Source organism: Amyelois transitella, chromosome 19 (genome assembly GCF_032362555.1).
Source record: "Amyelois transitella isolate CPQ chromosome 19, ilAmyTran1.1, whole genome shotgun sequence".
Lineage (NCBI taxonomy): Eukaryota > Metazoa > Arthropoda > Insecta > Lepidoptera > Pyralidae > Amyelois > Amyelois transitella.
In genome coordinates this window covers 4,730,245-4,753,696 of record NC_083522.1, presented here as the reverse complement: position 1 = coordinate 4,753,696, position 23,452 = coordinate 4,730,245, and the positions used below count along the sequence as shown (strand labels likewise).

At 33.3% G+C, this 23,452-nt stretch overlaps 4 protein-coding genes across 5 annotated transcripts; 2 read left to right on the top strand and 2 right to left on the bottom strand.

Annotated features, from left to right (window-relative positions):
- On the top strand, window positions 1-956 carry LOC106132634 (uncharacterized). The gene is made up of 2 exons (XM_013332089.2): window positions 1-62; window positions 564-956. The coding sequence occupies exons 1-2, from the start codon at window positions 48-50 to the stop codon at window positions 894-896; spliced, it is 348 nt and encodes a 115-aa protein (XP_013187543.2). The 5' UTR covers window positions 1-47; the 3' UTR covers window positions 897-956.
- Window positions 957-6,044: 5,088 nt separating this feature from the next.
- Window positions 6,045-7,082, top strand: LOC106132627 (uncharacterized). The gene is made up of 2 exons (XM_013332083.2): window positions 6,045-6,121; window positions 6,585-7,082. Exons 1-2 carry the CDS (start codon window positions 6,110-6,112, stop codon window positions 7,014-7,016), a joined length of 444 nt encoding a protein of 147 aa, XP_013187537.2. The 5' UTR covers window positions 6,045-6,109; the 3' UTR covers window positions 7,017-7,082.
- Window positions 7,083-16,159: 9,077 nt separating this feature from the next.
- Window positions 16,160-21,688, bottom strand: LOC132902856 (uncharacterized protein MAL13P1.304-like). 2 transcript variants are annotated; one of them, XM_060949584.1, is made up of 2 exons: window positions 21,670-21,688; window positions 16,160-17,843 (listed from the first exon to the last, which is right to left on the bottom strand). In XM_060949584.1, exons 1-2 carry the CDS (start codon window positions 21,683-21,685, stop codon window positions 17,314-17,316), a joined length of 546 nt encoding a protein of 181 aa, XP_060805567.1. In that variant the 5' UTR covers window positions 21,686-21,688; the 3' UTR covers window positions 16,160-17,313. The 2 variants fall into 2 exon arrangements, with proteins under 2 accessions (XP_060805567.1, XP_060805566.1); XM_060949583.1 differs by lacking the exon at window positions 21,670-21,688 and adding an exon at window positions 20,424-20,465.
- On the bottom strand, window positions 18,762-19,481 carry LOC132902872 (uncharacterized). The gene has a single exon (XM_060949721.1). It carries the CDS (start codon window positions 19,479-19,481, stop codon window positions 18,762-18,764), a length of 720 nt encoding a protein of 239 aa, XP_060805704.1.
- Window positions 21,689-23,452: the final 1,764 nt, after the last annotated feature.

Below are 23,452 nucleotides of genomic sequence, written 5' to 3'. Positions count from 1 at the left end.
GTCTCGATTACTTTACTCATCTAGGAATCGACTTATATTGTTTTATCATGGCTTCATTAAAGGTAGGTTATATTTTTAAGTTATAACATAATCTCTAATCTCTATAACAAAATCTCGTCACTGAGGAAGGGCCGAGCTTTGAAGTGTTATCGCCAAAACGTCAAGAATACACGGAGATTATTAGAAAAATAACTGAAAAAATGTAATAACAAGTCTTATTGGGCTATGTAAGTTTTATTGCTCATAAATGTTCAATGGTGGAAGAAAACCCGTGTGCGTAAGCATAAGCAGAGATGGATAACGTCCCCCAGCAAAGGTTGCAGGGGTTAAAGCGTAAAAACCTGACTTATCCAATCCAGGATGTGGATTGTAGGCGGACCCCCAGCTTTTCTCTAAAGAGGATGAGACCGCAAACGGGAGTAAGACTAGAAGCGTGATAATTATCCTGATTTAGTTAATCAAATCTTTATAAATTTAAAAGTGTATGGATCCACTGAAATTTACATATGACATTGCATCTTTCTTTTCCTCTGAAACTAACATAATGACATCTTTGTTTTCAGATGTTGACTATGTTATTAGTGGTTTTTGTAGCTACAACTTTGGCTCAGAGAGAAGGAGGGTTCGGCAGTAACCAAGGAGGCCGCGGTCAAAGCGGATTTGGAGGTAGCCAAGGAGGTCGTAGTCAGAGCGGATTTGGGAGCCAAGGAAGTTTAGGCGGCGGTCAAGGGGGAAGCCTTGGTGGGCTTGGTGGCCAGGGGAACCGCGGTGGCCTAGGAGGCCGAAACCAGGGCGGCCTTGGTGGGAGCCAAGGAGGGTTCGGTGGGAGCCAGGGAGGTTTTGGTGGAAACCAGGGCAGCCACGGTAGGAGCCAGGGTGGCATCGGAAGACGTTGATGTAACAAGTTTGACCCCGGAATCGTAACACATACTTCGAATTTGTGACCTAAATTTTTATGTGGCTTTATAAATAAAGTTAATTCTTTATATTGTGTGTACAAACTTAAATCTGTGATGCAAACACAGTTTTTCTCCTGCTCTCGTACAGATTGTAAAAGTCAATCAAGGGAAAGGAAAGAACCCAACACCTTATTTCCTTATGATGGTTTCTGGGCTACGATAATAATAATTGTTGTTCCTCTGATACATACATATAGGCACGTCTATATCCCTTACGGGGTAGACAGAGCCAACAAAATTGAAAAGACTGAAAGGCCACGCGTTCAGCTGTATGTCTGAATAATGGAATTAAGTTTCAAATAGTGACAAGTTCCGCTCGTATAAAAGAAACGGCGGAACAAACTACACTTCAGCATTTTTACCGGAAGTCAATTTATCAATATACGACGAATGCACATTGTCTGAATTAAAAAAAATGTGAACAAGATTAAAATTAATGATTTCAATACGAATATTATGTCAAATAATATATCTAATAATTCACTGACTCTACAAAATCCTTGTTATGGCAGACAACATTAGTTGTTACGAAAACATTATCACGTGAGATGTGTACATCCTGCACGTTTGGGTGCCTATTTCGTCTTACTTGGAGGGCGGTTCATCATTTTCCGTATCCAAGTAAGTGGATTTTCAAAAATAAACACGAAATCATAATAGCTTTCTTTAGCGGATTCGTACAGTCTCCACATAGAACGACAGTCGGGGTTATAGGCTCGGGTAGATTCGCTGATATCATTGATTTGGCCACGCCTATGTGGAATGAAAAGTACAATCTGAAAACAATAAACATAACATATTTTCTTTCTTTTTTCAATATATTGGACTTACAATAATCAATTTATATACGTATATAAAATTGCGTCTTTATCGCTTACGGGGTAGATATAGCAAACAATCTCGCAAAGACTGAAAGGTTCAACAATAAGACTTAAAGATGGTTTGCTAGCCCATCGCCTTATTCATATATAATATAGCTGTAGCCCGCAAGTCCGTTTGCGTGTTATTGGAAATACGAAGGTTAAGATTATTAAATTTCCTCAAATTCAACAAAATAAATTGTGGTATTACATAGGATTTTATTTTGATTAACAAAAAATACTTGTAGGGACGCAATGTAAGTGTGACTGTTATGTGTCAGCGATTTTGTATGAGAGCGACGAATGAATGGCGTGTGATCAGTTACTGCGCACTGGTCCTCACGCGTATACGTATTGTTTAGTTATTGAAAATTAATTCATTAATAAAAGTTAAATTTAATTATATAGAACAATTTATTATTGAAGATCAGTGGCGGTGCTCCCAGTAGATTAGGACCCTCACACTATAACAAAATAGGCACTCAAGAATATTTTAATTAAACAAATTATTTAATTTTTACATATTTAGTAGGAGCCTATAATTGGTGACCCCGACGTGATTTGAACACGCAACCTTCTGAGTGGTCAGTTACTGCGCACTGGTCCTCACGCGTATACGTATTGTTTAGTTATTGAAAATTAATTCATTAATAAAAGTAAAATTTAATTATATAGAACATTTTTACATATTTAGTAGGAGCCTATATACTCTATATTCCGAAATTCTCAGTCACACAATTCACAGTTGACAAAAAATATTTAATAATCCATACTAATATTATATAGAGAAAAAAGATTCGTATTTTTGTTCGTAACGAATAAACTCAAAATCTAATGAACAGATATATCATCAGCTTGAACAACTTTTGTTAAGACGTCTTTTCCATAATTGATGAGTTAATTGACTATAATTGATGAGTAGATTTAAAACTTTATTGCCTAAAAACAAATATACAAAAGGCGGACTGAATGGGTCTGCATCAGGTGTTCCAGATGATCTTTGGTTAAGACGTCTTTTCGATATTTCCTATATCTACTTTACCTGAGCTGTTATGGTTTGACATCAACTGTTCGAGATTTCAAAACAAATTATACCCGTCACTTTAGATGTATAATCCTTTTTTGATTAAAGTTGGTACAGAAATTGAAGGAATATGAGCTAATTTTATTTGAAGAAATCTTTGGGAGCGAAGCCTCGGTAGAAGCGTATTAAAGTGACAAGAGGATTCCTTGATACTACTTTATCGCAAAGTAGCAGGTAAACCTATTTGCATAACCAAATCATCTTTGATAACACAGGAATTCGATATCTCATTTCAATATACGAAAGTTTGTCAATTTGAAAACCTAAGTCAGTGAGGTAATTTCCTAAGAGTATCTACTTTATTATAAATCATTGTCAATGGTTGTTTCTATACCAAAGACAAACTGCGAGTTCATTGAACCATCGGAAAATTACTTCCACGGATGTGTCTGCAATAAAAATAAATTATTTTGCCTTATCACATGCTAATTAAAATATAATTGCCACAATTAAAACAACACAACTAAATATAGCACTCTAAATATGTATATAAACCTGATGGGAGAATTGAAATGTTACACAGAAGAACGTCTTCAGAATAACAACACTTGTTTACTTCCTTCTTCAAAAGGGTAATTTAATTTGTTCATTCATTATTGCTTATCCTTCGCTTTTTATATTAATCATCATCATCCTGGCGTTGATCCCGGTACTCGAAGAGAGGACCCAGGGTCCATATATGACCACAATCCTGGAGTAGGCAAGACAAGCAATTTTTACAAGAAGCAACTTTGCGAAGTTCAGATGGAACGGATTTTGTTTGATCTCCGCAAACCTATAGGAGAACCTAGTGCATATGTTCTCCTATACTGTGAGCACATACCCATACATACATACATTGGAATTTACATATAGCTTAGTATGTAAATTCCAATTTCAAAAAACCCTTGTATTTTAAATTACACAGAACCTCGATACTCTAGGCATAGAATCACTTTATTTTTTATTTACGTTTCGCATTCACACGTTCCTACTTCATGTAGGTATACCTCCAACGTTGCGAACGAAGTCTCAACTTTTGTCACTGCTGAGGCAGGTATTTATATTCATAAAGAAACCTAACCGGGTCTCTACACACACAATTTATCACGTCTTCATCCCTCACTTTTCTACAATTTTATTTATACACCCCAGAACCAAAAGACACAAGAATGAAAAGCCTAATGATGGAATTAAAATTCACAATATTAGTGGCAGTGATAGGCTAGTGAAATCACCTTGTCTCAAGTTTTTTTTTAATGTTTTGCTCATTAATAGTTTTTTTTTAGATGAAGCTGATCGTTTTTGTCACCCTTCTGTGCTTGATTAGCCTAATCGCTTCTGAGCCCATGAATAGACTGAAACGTGGGTGTGACGATGAAGCAACTACTACCGCTAGAAACAAGTATCCTGAAGACCTCGTGCAACCTTTAATAGAGTTATTAAAAGCAGGTAGAACCGAATCAAGCGAGAGTATCGATGAAGAACAAGCAATGTATTATAGCGCATTTTGAATTTGTGATCAAAATTTTTTATAAATAAAGTTAAATCTTTGAATTGTATGTACTTACAACCATTTTTTTTTTTTCGCCCGTATAGCAAAGCTCTTCCATATAAGTAGATGCTTAATATTATGGTTCTGTATTGATCTTAGGCAACTCTTATGTATTTGCCGTGGACATTTAGAGGTTTAGCCGTATGGTTGCCGGCACTTTAGAACAGGACTACTCCATGTATTTCATGTAATAGGAGCACATTCATCTTGTGCAAGCTTCCATGCTAGTCTGGTAGCGACCAAAGCGTGTCTCAGCTGCTTCTTTTCCGTGCAGATTGTAAAAGTCAATTAAGGGAAGGAAAGAACTCAAAACCTTTTTCCCGCATGTAATGGTTTCTGGGCTACGATAATAATAATAATTGTGGTTCTACCGATACATACATATAGTCACGTCTATATCCCTTGCAGGGAAGACAAAGCCACCAGTCTTGAAACACTGAAAGGCCACCACGCGTTCAGCTGAATATCTTTATAATTGAATTGAAATTCAAATAGTGACAGGTTTCTAGCCCATCACGTACAAGAAAAATCGTATGTGGCCTTTTACTACTTCCATGGGAAGATAAGGATGATTTGATGTCATTTGAATGCCCAGGTCCCTCTGCTAATATTAAAATGATGAGGCCTATTGATCCATTATTATGGAATTATATATTTTTAATATTTCTGCATAAAATGCTACAAGTACACATTTCAACCTTCAAGAATCCTTAATTGTGGCTGACATGTTTGTAATCTGACATAGAGTGAATGATACACTAATCAAATAATAAAAGAAGTCGCGATGGGTCGATAAATATGACAGGTTTCTGTTTGTTTGTAGGTAGCCGGTAGCCAAAGATTCCTCAACAAAATAACTTAGATGATTATATCACGAGATTATTTTAATGTTATATTCTAAAATACTCTTGGTTTGATTATTTGTAAACTCTTTATTGCATATAAAAAGGAATACTTATAACTAATTACAAAACAGTTATTGGATTTAAAAGAATATGTACCATGGCGGACTTATCCCAATTGGGATTTCTTCTAGTCAACGAAAAAAAAGGAAAAATCCATAATCGAAAAAAGCATCAAAATAAAAAATTTCAAAAAAATAATAAATTCATATTAGTACATAGTATACATAGTGTACATATATATAAGTACTAAATAAAAAAACACTACTGAATTGATTTAAATCAAATGTCACATCACATGAATCTATAATTTGGTCATACTAAACTACGTGTAGGGTAATTTATATCTCAATTATTAACTTAAGCCTCTGCAAGATGTGGCTGTTCCTAATCTCATGAAGTTCAAAAATAATGTAGTATATTAATGATGGAGCAATTTCCTTAAATATCTACCTACGTTTAGTAATTGAACAATATAACATGTGCATTCTAAGAGGATTCGCCTTGCGCTGTGCAACTACATACATATATATATAATAACGTCTTTGTCCCTTACTGAGTAGACAGAGCCAACAGTCTCACAAAAACTAAAAGACCTTACGTGATAAATTTCCTAAAATATGTATAGGTTGAAAAGTTTGAGAAACATTGACCATTTTTATGAAAACAGGAAATACGTTAGAGGATTCCCAATTCACGTAATATTTAAACGATGTATATTTACATTGCCAGTTAGTTCTCTGGTAACATTGGATCTTTACACCTGCAAAATGACAGCTCAGGTACGAAGACATCAAATATTTTAACCACTAAATACACGATCTAATGATGTTAGATGTTTAAATTCATAATTATTCTTATTCAAAAAGCAGCTAAAATAGGTAAACTAACCTATTAGTGAGCCCTTTGCGAGTGATCTGAGTATGTATGCTGATTGAAGTGTCCTTAATGAGTGACCGACGGTTCAAGCTATTAAAACTAAAAAAAATAATTTTTTCTAAAAAGTATTCTCAATACTCTACAATAACATTCAAGAAAATTTAATAAAAGTCACAAAACTCATTTTAATCACTTAACAATTCTACTGAAATTGTTTGTATTCGAACATACAACCAAATTACATATGGGTGTATTTTCTAAGAGGTTTCTTTGAGGTTCACTCCCGTTATACTCTTAATTTATCTGCACCCTTACGTTATTTACCAATTTTTCACAACTTAGTGTAACATTTTTGTTTGTTTTCAGAGTACACTGATTTTGGCCCTTCTAATGACAATATTCGCATCAAGTACCCTGGGTCAATTTGGTGGTGGGTTCGGAAGTCGCCCAGGTGGCGACCGTTTTGGCCAAGGAGGTTTTGGTCAAGGGCAGGGATTAAGCCAGGGGTCTAGTGGTTTTGGCCAAGGACCTGCAGGATTTGGTCAGGGGCCTGGAGGATTTGGCCAACAAGGAGGGTTTGGCAGTGGTGGATTTGGCCAACAAGGAGGGTTTGGCCAAGGTGGATTTGGACAACAAGGAGGTTTAGGACAAGGCAGATTTGGGCAACAGGGTAGGTTTGGGCAAGGGGGATTTGGACAAGGAGGATACAGACCTGGCGGAGGAGGCTTCGGTAACGGTGGCTTTGGCCAAGGTGGATTTGGACAAGATGGTTTTGGCCGAGGTGGCTTCGGGCGTTGAAGAAGAAGAATACATTTATGTTTAAATTAGTGTTAAAATGAACTGAATAAATTAAGATTATTTCAAAAAGCTTTTCATTAACTATGCCGTGTTAGAAAGTTGGCTAAAAGAAGATCTGGCACTAGTGATGAGCCTAGACAACAATTGAAGAATGAACTCCCCGAATAAACGAGCTATGACTCCCCCTCTAGGCGTAGCTGGAGCATCAGGTGCCGGTTGAGCTGCTGGTACGGGAACATTTGTCTGCGGTGTCGGAGGTACCAGTAAATTTACTCTAAAAGGAGTATTATCAAAAACAGGCATTGGACTTATATTTTGAATATTAGGTTGAATTCGAGAAATGTCAGTGTTCAATCCTGTTGATCTAAATTGGGGAAAACTATTGAAATTTGGCCCAATTCCTGAACCAACTTGAGGTACAGGATTAACTTCTGGACCTTGAAAAATGTCATTGCTGATAGGGGATGGAGTTATTACTTTCGGTATTGAGATCGGGGGTATGTTAACTGGTGGTGGAGGATTATCTGCAGAGACTTCAAAAACAGGTGCGGGGTTTGCGAAAGCAGGCCCGACAGTTGGAAGTGGTGAAGTCATTCCAGTATTCAATCCTGGTGGAACAACTGAACCAACGTTCAATGGAGATGGTGTTATATTCACTGTATCTGCATCTCTTTTAGCAATCGCATGTTTCTTTCCGAACGCTCCAAAAGGTCCCCATTTTTCCCATATTAATGAAATAGGTTTAAACTGGAATGGTTTGAAGTCTATATCAAAGTTCCTTGTAATTTTGACTCCTTGTAAAAGAGGAGCACCCTTTACGTCTTCCCTCCACTGTATAACAGCCAAAGCCACAAGTACCTGAAAAAGAAAACACTTCACTATAACCAAACTTAACTTCACGATAAAATATAATATCACCATTATTAACGACTAATAATACCTGTCTCAAACCCGTCATACTGATTCGGCTGTAAGTGAAAAATAGTAAGATTCTAGAGTTCGTCTTAGTAAATAAACGGTTTTAGGTCGACATTGAACAATAATGGGGATAATAGTAATTAATAGAGGCACGCTATGGCATCTAATGCTTATTATTAGTTCAAGGGTATCAGATTGTATTGAAAATAACAAGTTAATTAGGTATTTTGAAGTTTTAAACATACTGCAGATAATAAAATAAAGAATTAATGGCCTTATAAAAGACATTGTATTTAGTTGAGCAAAAAAGGATACATTAATATTCATAGAATTAATTTGGATCGGGAACTGTTGGTCGTGCTGCTACGTGTTTGAAAGTAGATTTAAGTTAGCAACATGAGTGGAATAATTAACTGCACTTTTCCACTGTCTTTTTGTAGTGGCGAAACCCGCGTGAAGTTTTTATAACCTACATCCATCCAGACTGATACTCTGGTAGAGGTTCTTTATTGTCAGAGGCGACACCACGGACCCCAGCTCCTGGGGAGCATGCGCTTGCTATACAAATATGTACTTCATAAAGTTTCACAATCTAAAGTTCCTATATTTTTTTTTGATTTGCTACTGTTGTAATTTAAATTTTATTTAAACTGTTATATTTTTACATTAAAAATCTGTGCATATTTGTACATAGTGAAATGCTAATAGAAGGAAAAGAGAGTACTTCATAACCTGATTAATAAGTAATGGAAATCTCATCAAAATTCTACTCGTTTATATTTATGTATGCTCCGAATATTTACATACATACTTATTTACTTTTTAACTATTCATGCAGGGAAACGTATGAACTCATACTATATGATCCCTACATTCGTAGAAAGTATGTTTTTCATGGTGGTAGTGGGCACGGCTAGTCAAGACAATACGACAGTCGCAAAGTTGGTCGTATACAGTACAGATTGGTTTACAGTCTCAAGCATATGTATGTGACGCTATAAAGAGCATCGATAATTTATTACTATTATATCTATGGTATGGTGCCAAAGGAAGAGAAATGTGTGGGAATTTAGTTTTTTTAGTTTAAAAGTGCGTCATTTGTGTAATGAAAGCGACCTAAGAGTGGGATATTTGCAGTGTGTAAGAGGTAAATTAAATTATTTGATAATTTCGCTTTTTCAGAATTTTTTCTTAGTATGTGATTAAGATCATATTTTATGGTTATAAATTAGTCAAAAAACAATTACTTTATTTTATATCACATTTTCATGCGCTTTCATAGCGCTCCAGAAACTGAAAAATTTTCTCATTGTTCGCATTCCTAAACAGATATTGTTTTAAAAGTTGGTGTTAATATCTCTACTTCCAATACCAAATTTCTAAAGAATATCATACATTTAATAAATTCATCATTTTTCGATCATCAGATACAGTTAGGTCCACAGGTCTTTGTCAGATTTTGGAGGGAGTGAGTCAGATTTTTACAGGAAGCGACTTTCATCTGAACTGGTCTCCCAACCTTGCAGAGAAACCAAACCTATCACAAAGATACATATGTATATTGTTTACAAATTCATCTCCTGTGGTGCGAATGCCACCGAAAATTCAAAAAGACTATTTAAAACTTCAAGAAGAGAGTTTTTAAACTTCAAGAAGAAGAAAGGTTTGTTAGAAGGAGAGTATGTAGTTTGGAGTTGAGGAAGACGCTACATAAAAGTACGAGGATCTGGCAGATAGTTTTATTTTTTCACCCTTCGATGTAGAGACAATCCCTAGGGCCTAGAAGCTGTAATATTTATGAGGGACCACACAAAGCATCTCACCGGTAACCCGAGGGCGGGCACTTTCTTTGCTCGAACAATTAGTCTGGCTATTCAGCGAGGAAAGTTATCCTGCATATTCGGTGCGTTGCCTCGATGTGGTGCTTTGGAAGCCATTTTTTTTTTCATAATTAATTTGTAATATTTTACTTTAATACCGAGTAAAAATTTGCATGTCTATCAGAATCTCCATAATAACCATTTGTTTATAAAATAAATTGTCAATCGTTTAAGTCGTGAAAGCGTCACTAAAATGTTTGGTTTTTTTTTCGAATTTACAACTTTCGCATTTACAACTATAGTTTGGATTACCACTTATTTGCCTGGACAAACTTTCCGTCACGCATCGCTCATTGGCTATGAGTAGCGACCTGTCCAATTGGTGTCATTAACAAATGCTAGATAATTTTCTTTTTCCAAGAAATTCCGCCTCGGTCAACGATCACCTACTCTTTGAAGATTACTCACTTAGTAATTTACTTTATTGCAACAAAAGCTAAATGTAAATCACTTGCTGTGAATTGCACCGTAGCCTTGGTTATTATTATTTAGATATAGTTTACGAACAAAATAAAAATCTATATAACCTGTATAGTAGTATATAATGTATTAAGGTATGAAAATTTTATCATGCAAGTGCCATACAAAATATGTTTCTGGCGGTTTGCTTATTATAAGTATGGTGAAAAGGCACTTAAAAACTTTTAATTGTTCAAAAATTCTTAGTTACTCTAAATGGGGCGAAATTTTTACATAAGAATATGGTATATTACGAGTTGTTATTTAAATAATATCCATACAAATATAATGATTGATATGTTCATTAAAAACTTTCCTTTCTTAAAACTTCAGTTAAAACCTTGATGTCGATATTGGCAAAAGTTAACACGTACCTTCAGAATGTTTGGTAAATCGCCTTAGATATTGAAAGCGGGCACTCAGCATCTGATTCTCGTTTGAAATAATGAGAAAAAATAGGAGGTTTAATTTTTACTTCTTTATCCAACAAAAACTAGAGGATCCACGCGGGCCGGATCTAATTGAAAAGGCGAGTCGACAGCGCGGCGCGGTGCCGACCGCCAGCCGTATCGCTGGCTGCGCGTACCTAGCGGAAACATTCGGAGACTTTGAGCACTATTTTGATTATTTTTAACTTTTAAACTAGTATTTTGTACATTTTATGTTTTGTAAGGTAAGCGAGTTCATAATTTACTGTCCTTTAATATGTAACGCGATTAACTAGACACCCTGTAGATATCGAATTACGACACGACAAACCCACAGATTACAAGCGTTAGTCCATTTCAATAATTAAATCATTTCTCTAGAACCCCACCCAATACTACGTAATCGTTTGTGTGGTAGTTTCACCTCAATTTCACTTGATATGCTTACCAAATACTGGTTCTGGCATCGCCTGGCAAGCCAGATTTCTTTAATGACATTCTTTTCCTTCCATATCGTTCGGATGGGGCGTATCAACTGATACTGCACACCTTGGCGATAATAAAAAGTAATATAAATGTATACCGGACAAATAACGAACAATGTCTAGCCTAGTACGTTTTAAACTTGTCTATGGGATACTAACTCAACGAGTAGGTATATTGTAATCGTCTACTATTAAACGAGCAATTTTTGTATAAAGATATATTTGTACTCCCGTTTTCGAAAGGGTTCTTACGATTTCGTTGAAATTTGAATAAAAAATCAATCTAGCTGGGTCTCCCGAAAAAAATAGATTTTCCATTATTTCACCTAAAAACATTTTCTCATATAAAATGGTCGCTAGAGATCGATAATTTCGGCACTGGCTTGACGCGATCCTATTCTTTGTTGTATTGTTGCCGGGAACCGCACGGTATAGAATAGGATCACTTTTTTGGGCGATGGCTGTCTGTAACTTTTTAAATCTTAATTCTATCATTTAACCAAACAGCAGAACGTGGGCTTACAGTCTTTTCAAGACTGTTGGCTCTATCTACCCCGCAATGGATATAGACGTGACTATATGTATGTATGTACAGTGTATGTGTATGTATGTGTAGTATGTGGCTTGACGCGATAGATCAGTTGGCGAGCGATCGGTTTTCATGTGCCTGGGTTCGAACCTTGGCGTCGGGGATTTTTGTTTTTTTCGTTTTTAGCAAGGAGCACGAAAGACGTTATAGGATTATAGAAACGAAGATGTTACACATTGAATTCGTCAGACCTGAAATGTTTTTACACAAACTTAAAATAAATATGAAGTGAGAATTAAACACACTACCTTCATTTTGAAGTCGTTAAGTACTTAAACGATAAATATATAAACGGAGATGATAATAATAATAACTTTACATAAATATATTTTATAAAACAAACGACAACGTAAAATCGTTCAAAAATTAAACACGGAATAACACTTTCATGTGGCTTTGCGAACCCGCTTTGAGCTTTGAATAAAATGTTTATAAATATATTTTTTAATTTTAGTTTTTCTATCACAGCTACCTATTCATTGTTGCATTTTGAAATTACATTTTGTTGTTATTATAATTTCAGGATAATGGAGCGCGCAGTACTACTAGCTATCATCATAACAACGTTACTATTATCGACATGCGATGCCGGAATCATAGAAGAATTGCTGGAATACTTTTTTGGCAACAACAAAGGAAGACGGAGTCTGTCCGAAGCAATAACAGACTATTTAGATGATATTTATCCGAAAGACGATGTTGAGACTGATTTACTGAAACAAATCTACATGATGTATACTGAGGAACGCGTGGATTACAATATGATTAACGCTCCATTCAATTAATGCAGTATCTAACGATATTAAAAGCAAGATTAAATGGGAATGAATGATTAATAATTACCAAAGAAATTCTAAGGTCTTAAATTTTAATTTATTTCCGGACGAATTTAAAAAAATTGAGGACGTCATAGGAGGCGACTTTGAAAAATAAAAACTAAACGAAATTAAATTATTAAAATATGATATCATTATAATAAAGCTAAAACTAGAGACGAACTCCAAATTTTTAATAAACGATAAAGTAAAATAATTCTACCAAAAAGTATTATAACACTACACTTTATATATTGTCACGTCTATATCCCTTGCGGGGTAGACAGAGCCAACAGTCTCGAAAAGACTGAAAGACCACGTTCAGCTGTATGGCTTTGTGATGGAATTTGGATTGAAATAGTGTCAGGTTGCTAGCCCATCGCCTACTCGTACAAAAGGAATCCCAAGTTATAAGCGTATCCCTTAGTCGCGGTTTACGATATCCAAGACATGGAGTGATTCTATTCCAAAGTGCCGGAAACCACACGGCACAGATATATAACAGGACACTCTAATTAAACCTTGTACATATTGTCATTTAAAAAAAAAGTAACATATTGTAGTATGATTTTGTGATAATAAATACTTTATTAGTTGTAATTATTTACTGAAATCCTTACTTTTGTACCTAGTAACTTTGACAAGTTGCAACACTGCAAAACCTATATGCTAAATCTAGAAGTGATAACGCACTTCTAGATTTATGTCAGCAAAAATTTATTTTTGCTGACATAAATCTACTAAATAATACTTTTAAGTAACTTTAAGATTTTTATCCGACATTTGATAAAAAATATAGGTAAGGCTTTATCTGTTTCTAAGCTCTACGAAGGTTCGTTGTTTTATAGATAAAGATTTGAAATCAACTCAATAAAAAAGGCTTTTAGTTTTAGAAGTCACAATATGATATACATATGTTGACATAGAATTAAAAATATTAGTATGGGCATTTCAAAAATATATTTGCTCATAATATCAATATTTAAGCTAAGAATCTTTGAAAGATTATTAAATATTAAGAGTTTACTGAAGATTAGGCATATACTAGGCACTATCATTCGTGTATGTGAAGATAATCAGCCAAATTATGCATCACGACAAACTATGCGATCACGGATCTCAACACATCTTTGAGCTGGTCCATAAACTTCTTTAGTGCCCTTGTTCTTCAATTTTTTGACAATTTTACTGTCGTCGTTATTTAAAAACTCATCATCAAGATCATCTTGGACAGCATTATTAATTGGTTCTGCGTCATAATTATACAACACCGCTGGTCTTCTTGGATTAGTGAATGGTCCGACTTCATATCCACACTCCAACCTCCCGCCTCTTAGCCGACAACCATCAGATAATTCTACAGCTTTATCGTTGCTGTCCGGTCTGCCCACATTCCTGTTATATCCACAAAGTACTCTATCATTTACTGTTTTACAATTGCGGCTATCAAAATTATATGGGCAGCAACGTTTACGAGGTACCACGGGTTCCGGAGGTGTATCAACATTATTGACACCTTTATCTAAGTTTGATCGTCCGACATTATTTTTGTTACTGACTTGCATACAACCATTACCAGTGCGTCCTCCGCAGTCTGCTTTCACAACCGATAATACTACAATGTACACCTAGAAATAATTGTTTTCAAAATTTATTTAACTGTATTACTGAACCAAAGTAACTTAATTCCTCTTATACTTTTGAATAAATTTCGATGGTACTCATAATAAGGTATGTTTAAAATGTTTTTAGAATGTCATTTAAGTTAACAATTAATATAGAAAATATAACCGAGTAGATATAATAAAATTGATTTATGTACAAATATTTTGCAAATTAATAATATGAGAATCTTAATCGCAATTCAGAGCACCATGTGAAAGATAATTATTTAAAAAACGAATGATTGACTGATTAATAATATTTAAATGATCTCATCATATTGTAGACGATGTTTTTAAATTTATTATAAACAAATACTAATTTAAATTTAATCTCAATAAGCTAAGAAAATGAGAAAACACAGTCACTTATAAGCAATTCGTTTTGACAAACCATCAATGATTTGAAATTGCCTGGCCACATTATTGTTCTTATCAAATTCTCCAGATTCTAATTAATTTTTATGCAGACAAGTAAGGTTTCCAAAATATATTTTGATTGAACCTTTTGTTATGGTCGTTGGTTATAGAAGAATAGAATTGATTTATTTTCAAAATTGGATACAAGGTATCACGTATTGACGTCACGTCACTTAAATATAACTACTACCGCTTCCAAAGCGCATGTGTAAAAGAAGCGGCGAAACAAACTACACTGCAGCATTTTCACCGGACATCATTTTAAAACATAGAAATCTTAAATCTAAATAGTGGACGAATGCACATTGTCTACATTAAAAAACATGAATGAATGTATAATTATTTCAATACGAATATTTCGTCGAATAGTATCGTTGATAGTATCCCAGGACAAAAGCTAATATATTAGGTATATATATTAGCTTTTGTCCTGTATATATATAATAACTGTATACTGTATTTATTTATAGAGGTATATCTCTTACACTTCCCTCACTATTCTCCTATTTATTTAAATAAAAGAAAATCTAGAAAAGAAAACCACCTCGTACCTACCGAGTAGACTTATCAGTAGAACTACTAGGATTTTTCTTCCACTGACTGAGTGATTAACTGAAATATCAACGCACAAACCCTAACCTTACTTGTCTGTGTAAACCGTTAAATGTAGAGATTTAAAATTTGGCATGTAAGGCCCGTAGTAGTCCAAAATGCACTAAAAGAATTAATATTCAATTTTCCTAATAAAATTAAACTAAAACGGTGCCGTGTGGTTCCCGGCACCAATACAAAAAAGAATAGAACCATTTCATCTCTTTCCCATGGATGTCGTAAAATACGACTAAGGGATAAATAGGCTTACAAACTTGGGATTATTTTTAGGCGATGGGTTAGCAACCTGTCATTATTTGAATCTCAATTCTATCATTAAGCCAAATAGCTGAACGTGGCCATTCAGTCTTTTCAGGACTGTTGGCTCTGTCTACTCCGCAAGGGATGTGGGCGTGACCATATGTATGTATGTATTAAACTTAAATCATTCTTAACGTTTTTGAAGTGTTTTGGCAATGGTCATACCTAATTATCTTATTTTACAAAATTCTTAAAAAGTGCGAAACTAGAGCAAAGAGTGTCTGAAAGTACGGCTGTACCACAACAGCACATCAACCTACCCATATTCAAATGCAAATTCGCCTCTATTAACGCGTCATATTTCATATAGTTCCGTGCAGGGTAACTTGATACTCGTAGCGGTTGACTGTACTATAAGAACTTAACATTAGTGGAGAAAAATAAATTTATCATGTTTTTTTACAATATGTTTAATCATTATTTGCACGGTTAGCATATAGAGAATGAAGGCAGGACGACGTAATATTCACTTGAATAGCCATGTTACAGTACGTTTCAGCAGTTTGTTGTCGATTTCCAGAGCGTCAAGGTTTATAAGACTGAGGTCGACTTTATCTATTTTAATTTTATCTACATTGATTTTGTTTTCAGTCAATAATTTATTCCAACGTTCATTCTTTTTTATTTTATTCTTAGACCATTTCCACAACTGTCGCTTTAAGGCTCTTTTTATAAAGTTTGGATTAGAGCTGTAACTTGAAGACTGGATTGGTATTTCGTCAATTTTATCTTTTATCTTTTTTAAAGGTAGATTCTTTTTCTTTTTTGTTTCCTGGTAAAATACTAGCATTTCGTTTATATGATCTTTTTTAAGTTTCTTAGGCAACGTTTTGGAAATATTTAATTGAGTAAGAGATATTTTTCCAGCTTTGTAGTCATCGATCATTTGATTAAATACTTTTTCCTTAGGCCCAGATATATTAAAAAGTGCCTTTAATTCATCTTTGTCAATATTCTTAATTTGGTCTTTAGTCGCACCTTTTTTGCTAATTTTGTCATGTTGTGGATTTCTTATATTGCGTAATGAATCATTACTTAATTCCTTTTCTTCGTGTTTGGATATTCCTAATATTGAAAAATTTCTTTTTTTATTTTCCCTTACAGATTCTATCGCTTTGGTTTTAAATGAAGATACCCCCTTCTTCTTTACAAGCTCAGACGAAGAGTTTTTGCGTACAGGTAACTTAAACTTTTTCTTATCGCGAAATTGAGTTGATACTGTTGGTTTCTTTTTGTACAAAATCCCTGATGGTTTTTCTGACATATTGGTTAATTAATTGTTCAGCTTAGAAATGATTATGCCCAGCTATTTAATTTTTTTTTAATTTCCATATTATACCAGACTTAACAGTCTACAAGAAACAAAAAAAGTTATATGGGTCGTCCAAAATTTATGTTATTTAAATTTCCTATTGCAAACGTAAATAAAGGTGTATTTGCGAGTATTTTTTCGTTAACGAACCTGACTTATCCAATACAAAAAAGTGGTCGCCAGACGGCTGAAGATGCATCATATTAACACCGGAAAAAGGATAAAAAATACAGATGTTTTATTGTAGTTAAACTATGAATGAGGTATCCTAATCTAGTCTAGCATTAACCCTTATACTTTCTATCTCAAAATAATAATACCGCAAGTGCCGACCTTGTTCTTCAAGCTTTCTGTTAGTGTCCTGTAGTTGAATTATTCATATTTGCTATTTTGATATAGTTAATTGAATGAATGACCACTACTTAAGCAACCAGGTAACAGTTCGTTTTAAATTTTTGTTTTTAATGTCTAATGCATCTACATTTATAAGATTAAGATCAACTTTATCTATGTTTATTTTATCTATATCTATATTATTGCTTTCCAAAACAGCATTCCAGTGTTTATTTTTGCGAATTGCATTTTTAGATAACTTCCATATTTGTCGTTTTAACGCTTGTTTGAATAAGTTTCTTCTTGGAGATTCATTGTTTGAATCATTGTTATGTTTCTGACTTTTGCCTTTATTGTCATCCAATTTGGAACATTCACTTAGCTCTTTTGGCCTTCGTCGAAAAAATATAGATTTGCTGCCAACTTGTAACATTTCATTTTGATTCTTATGTGGAGATTTTGGTCTAGTTTCATTTTCAATGTTTTGTTTTTTTAGTTTTTCTTTTTCAATTTTGATTTTCCTTTGTTCTCCTTCTTTCTTTTTTACCTTCAAAGGTCGCTGATGTTTTTGCTTTTTCTTGTCTTTCTTGTGAGGCGTGTTAAGAGATTGAGTACCTGTAAGAAAAAAAAACTCCTTTAGTGCGTCAAACGATGGTATTTAGTATTAAACTTTTTGCACAATGGTAAGAATTCCGCCTCTGACTCACAAAGTTCTAGTTACGAATCCTAGAAGAAGTAAAACTTCATACAAAGTTCATCAAAACGTCATAATAACGAGATTTCTCTTTTTAAAAGGTAACTAGCTTTTACCCTCAGCTTTTCCCGCTCGAATTTAGCGCCTTTACACGCGTGAATTTAGCCCTACCTACAAAAGAATACAGGTTTTTCTCAAATTCCATAATAACTTCAGTTTTTAACCGGGATGAAAAGTACCTTATAGTTTTTAACCGGGATGAAAAGTACCTTATGTCTTTCTCTAGACTCTTAATTATATATACGCCAGAAGGTTGGTTTTGTAGATAACGCGTTAAGAGGTAACAAACAATCAAACTTACTTTTGCGTTTATAATATTACTAACATCTACCCGCAGCTTCGCCTGCGTGAATTTAGCGTCATCTACAGAAATTGACAAATTAGACGAAATCTCGAATAAAACGACTAAATTAATTAGCACCACCTACAAAAGAATACAGGTTTTTCGCAAATCCTACGGGAAGTTTAGTTTTTACCGGGATGAAAGGTAGCCTTTGTCCTTCGCCAGACTCTATTATATATATCACCGGAAAATACAAGAACCGGGACTTCCTAGTAAATTTATAAACTTTCGTTACATTCTAAACGATTTGTTTGAATTATTTCACGTCCATCATTATCATTTTTTACAAATTAATAAACTTACTGAACTCACGCGAAAAATAATAAAAAAATTTAACCAAACGAGTTTATATGTAAACAAGTCAAGAAAAAATAATATTTGAGATTACTGCGAGATACATAATATTTTTCTAATATTCTGTTTTCTATAAATAATACTAATAAGTAGATTCATATTTATCCTTCCAATATGGTTCTGAAAACTTATCTTTCTTTGATTTACTTTCCCATAAATCATCGTAAAAGGACTTTATTGTCAATACTTTTGATGGGAAATAAACCCTCTTTCTCTTTTTAGAATCTTCATAAACTTTAAGCAATTCATTCATTTGATCTTTGTTAAATTTCTTAGGATATGTTTTAGAATGAGTTAATTTGGTTAGAGATATTTTTCCATTTCTAAAATCTTCAATCATTTCAGTAAAGACTCTTCCTTTAGACCCTGCTAAAGAAAACTTTCTTTTTAAGGAGTCTTTATCTGAGTATTTCATTTCGTTAATGCTTGCTATACTCTTTTTTCGAACTTTTTTGTACTGCCTTATTATTTTATTTAATTTTTCCTGATCTAATTCTTGTTCCTTATATTTTGAAGTTTTTGATATTCCAGACATAGACAAATTTCCTTTTTTATATTCTTTTACCAACTCTTCTAAAATTTTAGTCTTTGATCCAGGTACAAAAAATTTTCTTTTGAGTTCAGACGCAGTAAAACCATCGATTAACTGTAAATTTTTTAGCGATGGATTTGGCAAAGTTAAGCTTTTCTTATTGCGAAATAAAATCTCTACAGGTGCATTTTTAATTGAAAGGCGAGACTTTATGAGTGATAGTGCTTTGCTGGGTTTGTTGTTTTGTATAATATTTAAGTAACTGCTCATAGTATGTCCTCTTAATTCATAATCACTTAGCTTTTCTTTTGTACTTTTAATTATTTTCTTTTTAGATTTGTTCCATATACAATCACGAATTTTTCTTATCCACGCTGGCGGTCCATATTTGTAGCAACAAGTGTCTTCTTTTCGTCTTTTTTTGTAGAATATGTCATCGGTCTTTTCTTTTCCTGTGTCAAGGAAATATTTTTGTTGATCGCACCGTTCAAATACAACAGCTTCAAACTTAGTATAGTACTAAGTAAATAGTACAGCTTTTGTTCTTAAAGTACCTCTCAATTAAAATCAGTTTCTTAATATAAACACGCTTTCTTGCTACTCAAATCTAACACCAATAAAAGTTGACGACATAATTTACAATAATAGTATTATCGAATCCACAGAAAAATTACAGCTCTTGATGGTATAAAGAAACATCAGAGGTTGGGTAAGGTTATCAAATACTTATTTAATTAATTTGCGGGCTAATGAAATGTATGTTTCTAAAATGCATGTATATAGGGAAATAAGTAAACTAGCAGAAGCAAATTTCTACACTTATGTGAAATAGTTTAATTTAGAAGCCGTGCATATTTCAGGAAATCCTCTCTTTATTTGACAACGCTTTCCAGTCTTGTCCAATTAGGTAAGCCTTTTTCGATATATGTAACTTTAAAATTATTATAATTACCTACATATTAAAGTATCGATTACTAGCCAAAACTATTACCAGTAAAAAAAGAGAAGTATCGATTGCAAACTAAATTAATTTATATCGCATAGCATCAACCTGCATGAAAGAGCCCAGAAGGCTGGCAGCATTGCCATAATAAATAGCAATTTTTCTCTGAGCCAGATAATTCCTAGCCCTTATGCTTACTAATAAATTTTGATTTTTTTTCTCAATTTGTTACTACTTATAACTAATCCATAATGAGTAAAAAAACTTACTCGGACGTCGTCGACCGCGCATTGTATTCTATTAAATTGAGGTTGCATTTTTCAAGAGCGAAGCAATAACATCAGATATAGATTGGTAGACATGTACATAAATGTATGATTTTAAGAATATGTTACATTTTGATATTATTTACGGATTGTTTAGAAGTTACAAAATTGAGTGACAGCGGACAAAAGGCTCTATGCAGCCATTTTTTCTTGGAAAGTTTTTACCACATGGTTTTTATCATACTGTTTGAGATATTTGAAGTAACGTCACATTATTTAAAGAGTAGAATTGTCTTCGAAAATTAACCTTCTTTACAACACTTTTTATTCATTAGAGGTTCGTTACAGATGCGGTTCTCAAACTGAGGGGCGAGGATTACCAAAAGCCTGGTTTTGCTGATCCTTCAAGCTTCAAATGTTTGACATCATGAGCTTCAAACTCATTCTATCTTTTTCTTCTAGTAATCAGTGTTCTTTGCTGTGATACACTTATGACAGGAAAACAAAAAAAGCGTTCTGGGATGTGGTCCTTTTGGGAAGTGGCGAGTTTAGGATGATAGGCTTAAGTAACAAAGAATCATGGGCACAGGCTAAAATTTAAAGGAAAATAATCAATTGAAATGCACTCTTTAGGTTTGTTCAAAGATAATTATTTATTTAACATTATTAAACATGTCAAGGGCGAACTTGAAGTTTATATCCGAATCCGGTTATCCAAAGCAAAATAGTAAATATATAGTACTTAATGTTTTGTCATTTCACAATTTTGCTATTTTCAACTGCGAATTAAGGTAATTTAGCAATATTTAGTATAAAGCTTTTGTTAAACAATAAACTGAATTTATAAAGTCTTCTCATACATTTGTACCTAGTTTAGGTATTTATTTCCAAAGAATAAAATGTTGCCACCGGAACGTCATGAAATCCGGATTTTACTAAACGTATGCTACTAACATCTTAATTCTGAGTGCTTTCATAAAGAGCTAGTTTACTTTTTTCATTTTTAAATGGTTTATTTTTCAGGTTTACTTTTCAGGTTTTTAAATGTGATTTCTTATGTTTTTTTATAAACTTCAAGCATTTCGTTCATTTGTTGTTTATTTTGTTTCTTAGGCTCTTTGGACTCTTCAAAGTCTGACTTTTTAATTAAAGATATATTTGCTTTACGGAAGTTATTCAATTGTTTTTCATCTAATTCAATATTAACTTATAAATGTAATAAAGTTTGTGGTATAATACTATATAATACCTTTTATGATGACCATTAAGATTCGAGTTTCCGTAGTCACTATCAAATTAAAAATCGTGCATTATGACATGACTTTATCATACTGATATGATTATGACTACACCATTATGACACTGCAACTTAGGATTATGAAATTGACACTAGTTATCAAAACCATCTGTTTATTTCCAACAGGTACTTTTTATTTATTTTTTGGGGGAAACGGGCAATAAATTTAGCTTTATATATTTTAACTCAGAAATTACACAAGATTACTGTACTATTATTTGAAACTACCTCTTTATCAAAACAAAATGTAAAGACCCACCGAAAGATTGTATGTCGTTTTTGAAATTTCATGGGCTTTAAAAAGCAAAAAGGTAAGTTCTCGCCTAGTCTGATATGGTTACTTATCCAAAATACTTATGACTGAGTTACTGTTGGCTCTGTCTACCCCTTAAAGTAAAAGTCATCCAACTCCAACTAAGTAAATTTTACTATTTCTATACTCACATTATAAATACGACAGTAAGTTCGATTATTAGCTCTTCACGTTTAAACCACTAAACCGATTTGTATTAACCTTTTAAAACTAGTAAATTATAGAAAACCTAAAACATTTCAATCTCTAAAAATAATATGAATTAGTTATGATAACAATTATAATTTGTACATCACAGGAAAAAAAGAGGATGTTATTGGCACGATAAAAAAGAGAAAAAGAAAAGAAGACACTTGCTGTTATAAGTATGGACCTGGAGCGTGGTGTAGGAAACTATCCAGTTGCATATTCAAAAGATTGAAAAGATGCATCAAAAGGAAAATGTTTCCACAGAAAAATTTTAATACAAATAAGAAAAAACTAAAGAAAAAACAATACAAAACGGAACCCAAAAAACCCATAAAAACTTCTCTGATATCTTTAAAAAAAACTATGTCAGGTGAAAAGAAAAAGAAATATATTCCTTCTCTTAAAAATCTACAATTGATCGAGGGGTTAACCGCATCAGAACTTAAAACAAAATTTGATGAAACTGGATCAAAAGCTGAAATCATAGAAGAATTAGTTCAAGAATATAAGAAAAAAAATGTGTTATCCTCTGGAGTAGCTAAATCTTCAAATAAAATAAAAGAATTAGATAAAAATGAATTAGATAAAATTATTAAACAATATGAAAAAGTACGAAGACGAAGTATAGTTAATATAAATCAAATAAAATACATGGATAAAGATGAATTAAAAACAAAATTTTCATTGACTGGATCTAAAGCAAAACTGTTTGACAAAATGATTGATGATTACAGGAATGCAAAATTATCTCTTGATAAATTGACAAGATCCAAGACAGAGCCTAAAAAGTTAAGCAAACAACAAATACATGAAATGCTAAAAATTTATGAAGAGAGGAAAAAGAACAAAGGTAATTTCCCGTCCTTGGAAAAAATAAAGCCTTATTATAACAGTGTTCTGGATAATCTAAGAGAACTAAAATATAAAGTTTCAAATTCATCGTTAAAAAAATATCAAAATGTTTTTTCTAAACCAACTTAGATAATCTGCAGGAACTTGTACTTATTAGATAATTGTGATGAAAAATGTCAATAAAATGTAAGTATAATTGATTGTTTGGCGTGACAAAAATATTGTAAGTCGAGAATATATTATTAAATATTATATTTATTCTAATACAGTCATCTAATATATCAACCTACAGATCATGGAATATCGCACTAGCTGTTGGTCATAACCACAGAGATAAGGTATCAGTCGGTGACACGCGGAATTCTACTATGCGGTGTGTAA

Bases quoted from the DNA above. Each gene is read 5' to 3' on its own strand.
- LOC132902872 (XM_060949721.1), bottom strand. From the start codon at position 19,481: ATGAGCAGTTACTTAAATATTATACAAAACAACAAACCCAGCAAAGCA.
- LOC132902856 (XM_060949583.1), bottom strand. From the start codon at position 20,445: ATGCGCGGTCGACGACGTCCGA. The intron at 17,844-20,423 runs GTAAGTTTTTTT...TTTTTCTTACAG, and splicing joins GCGCGGTCGACGACGTCCGA to GTACTCAATCTCTTAACACG.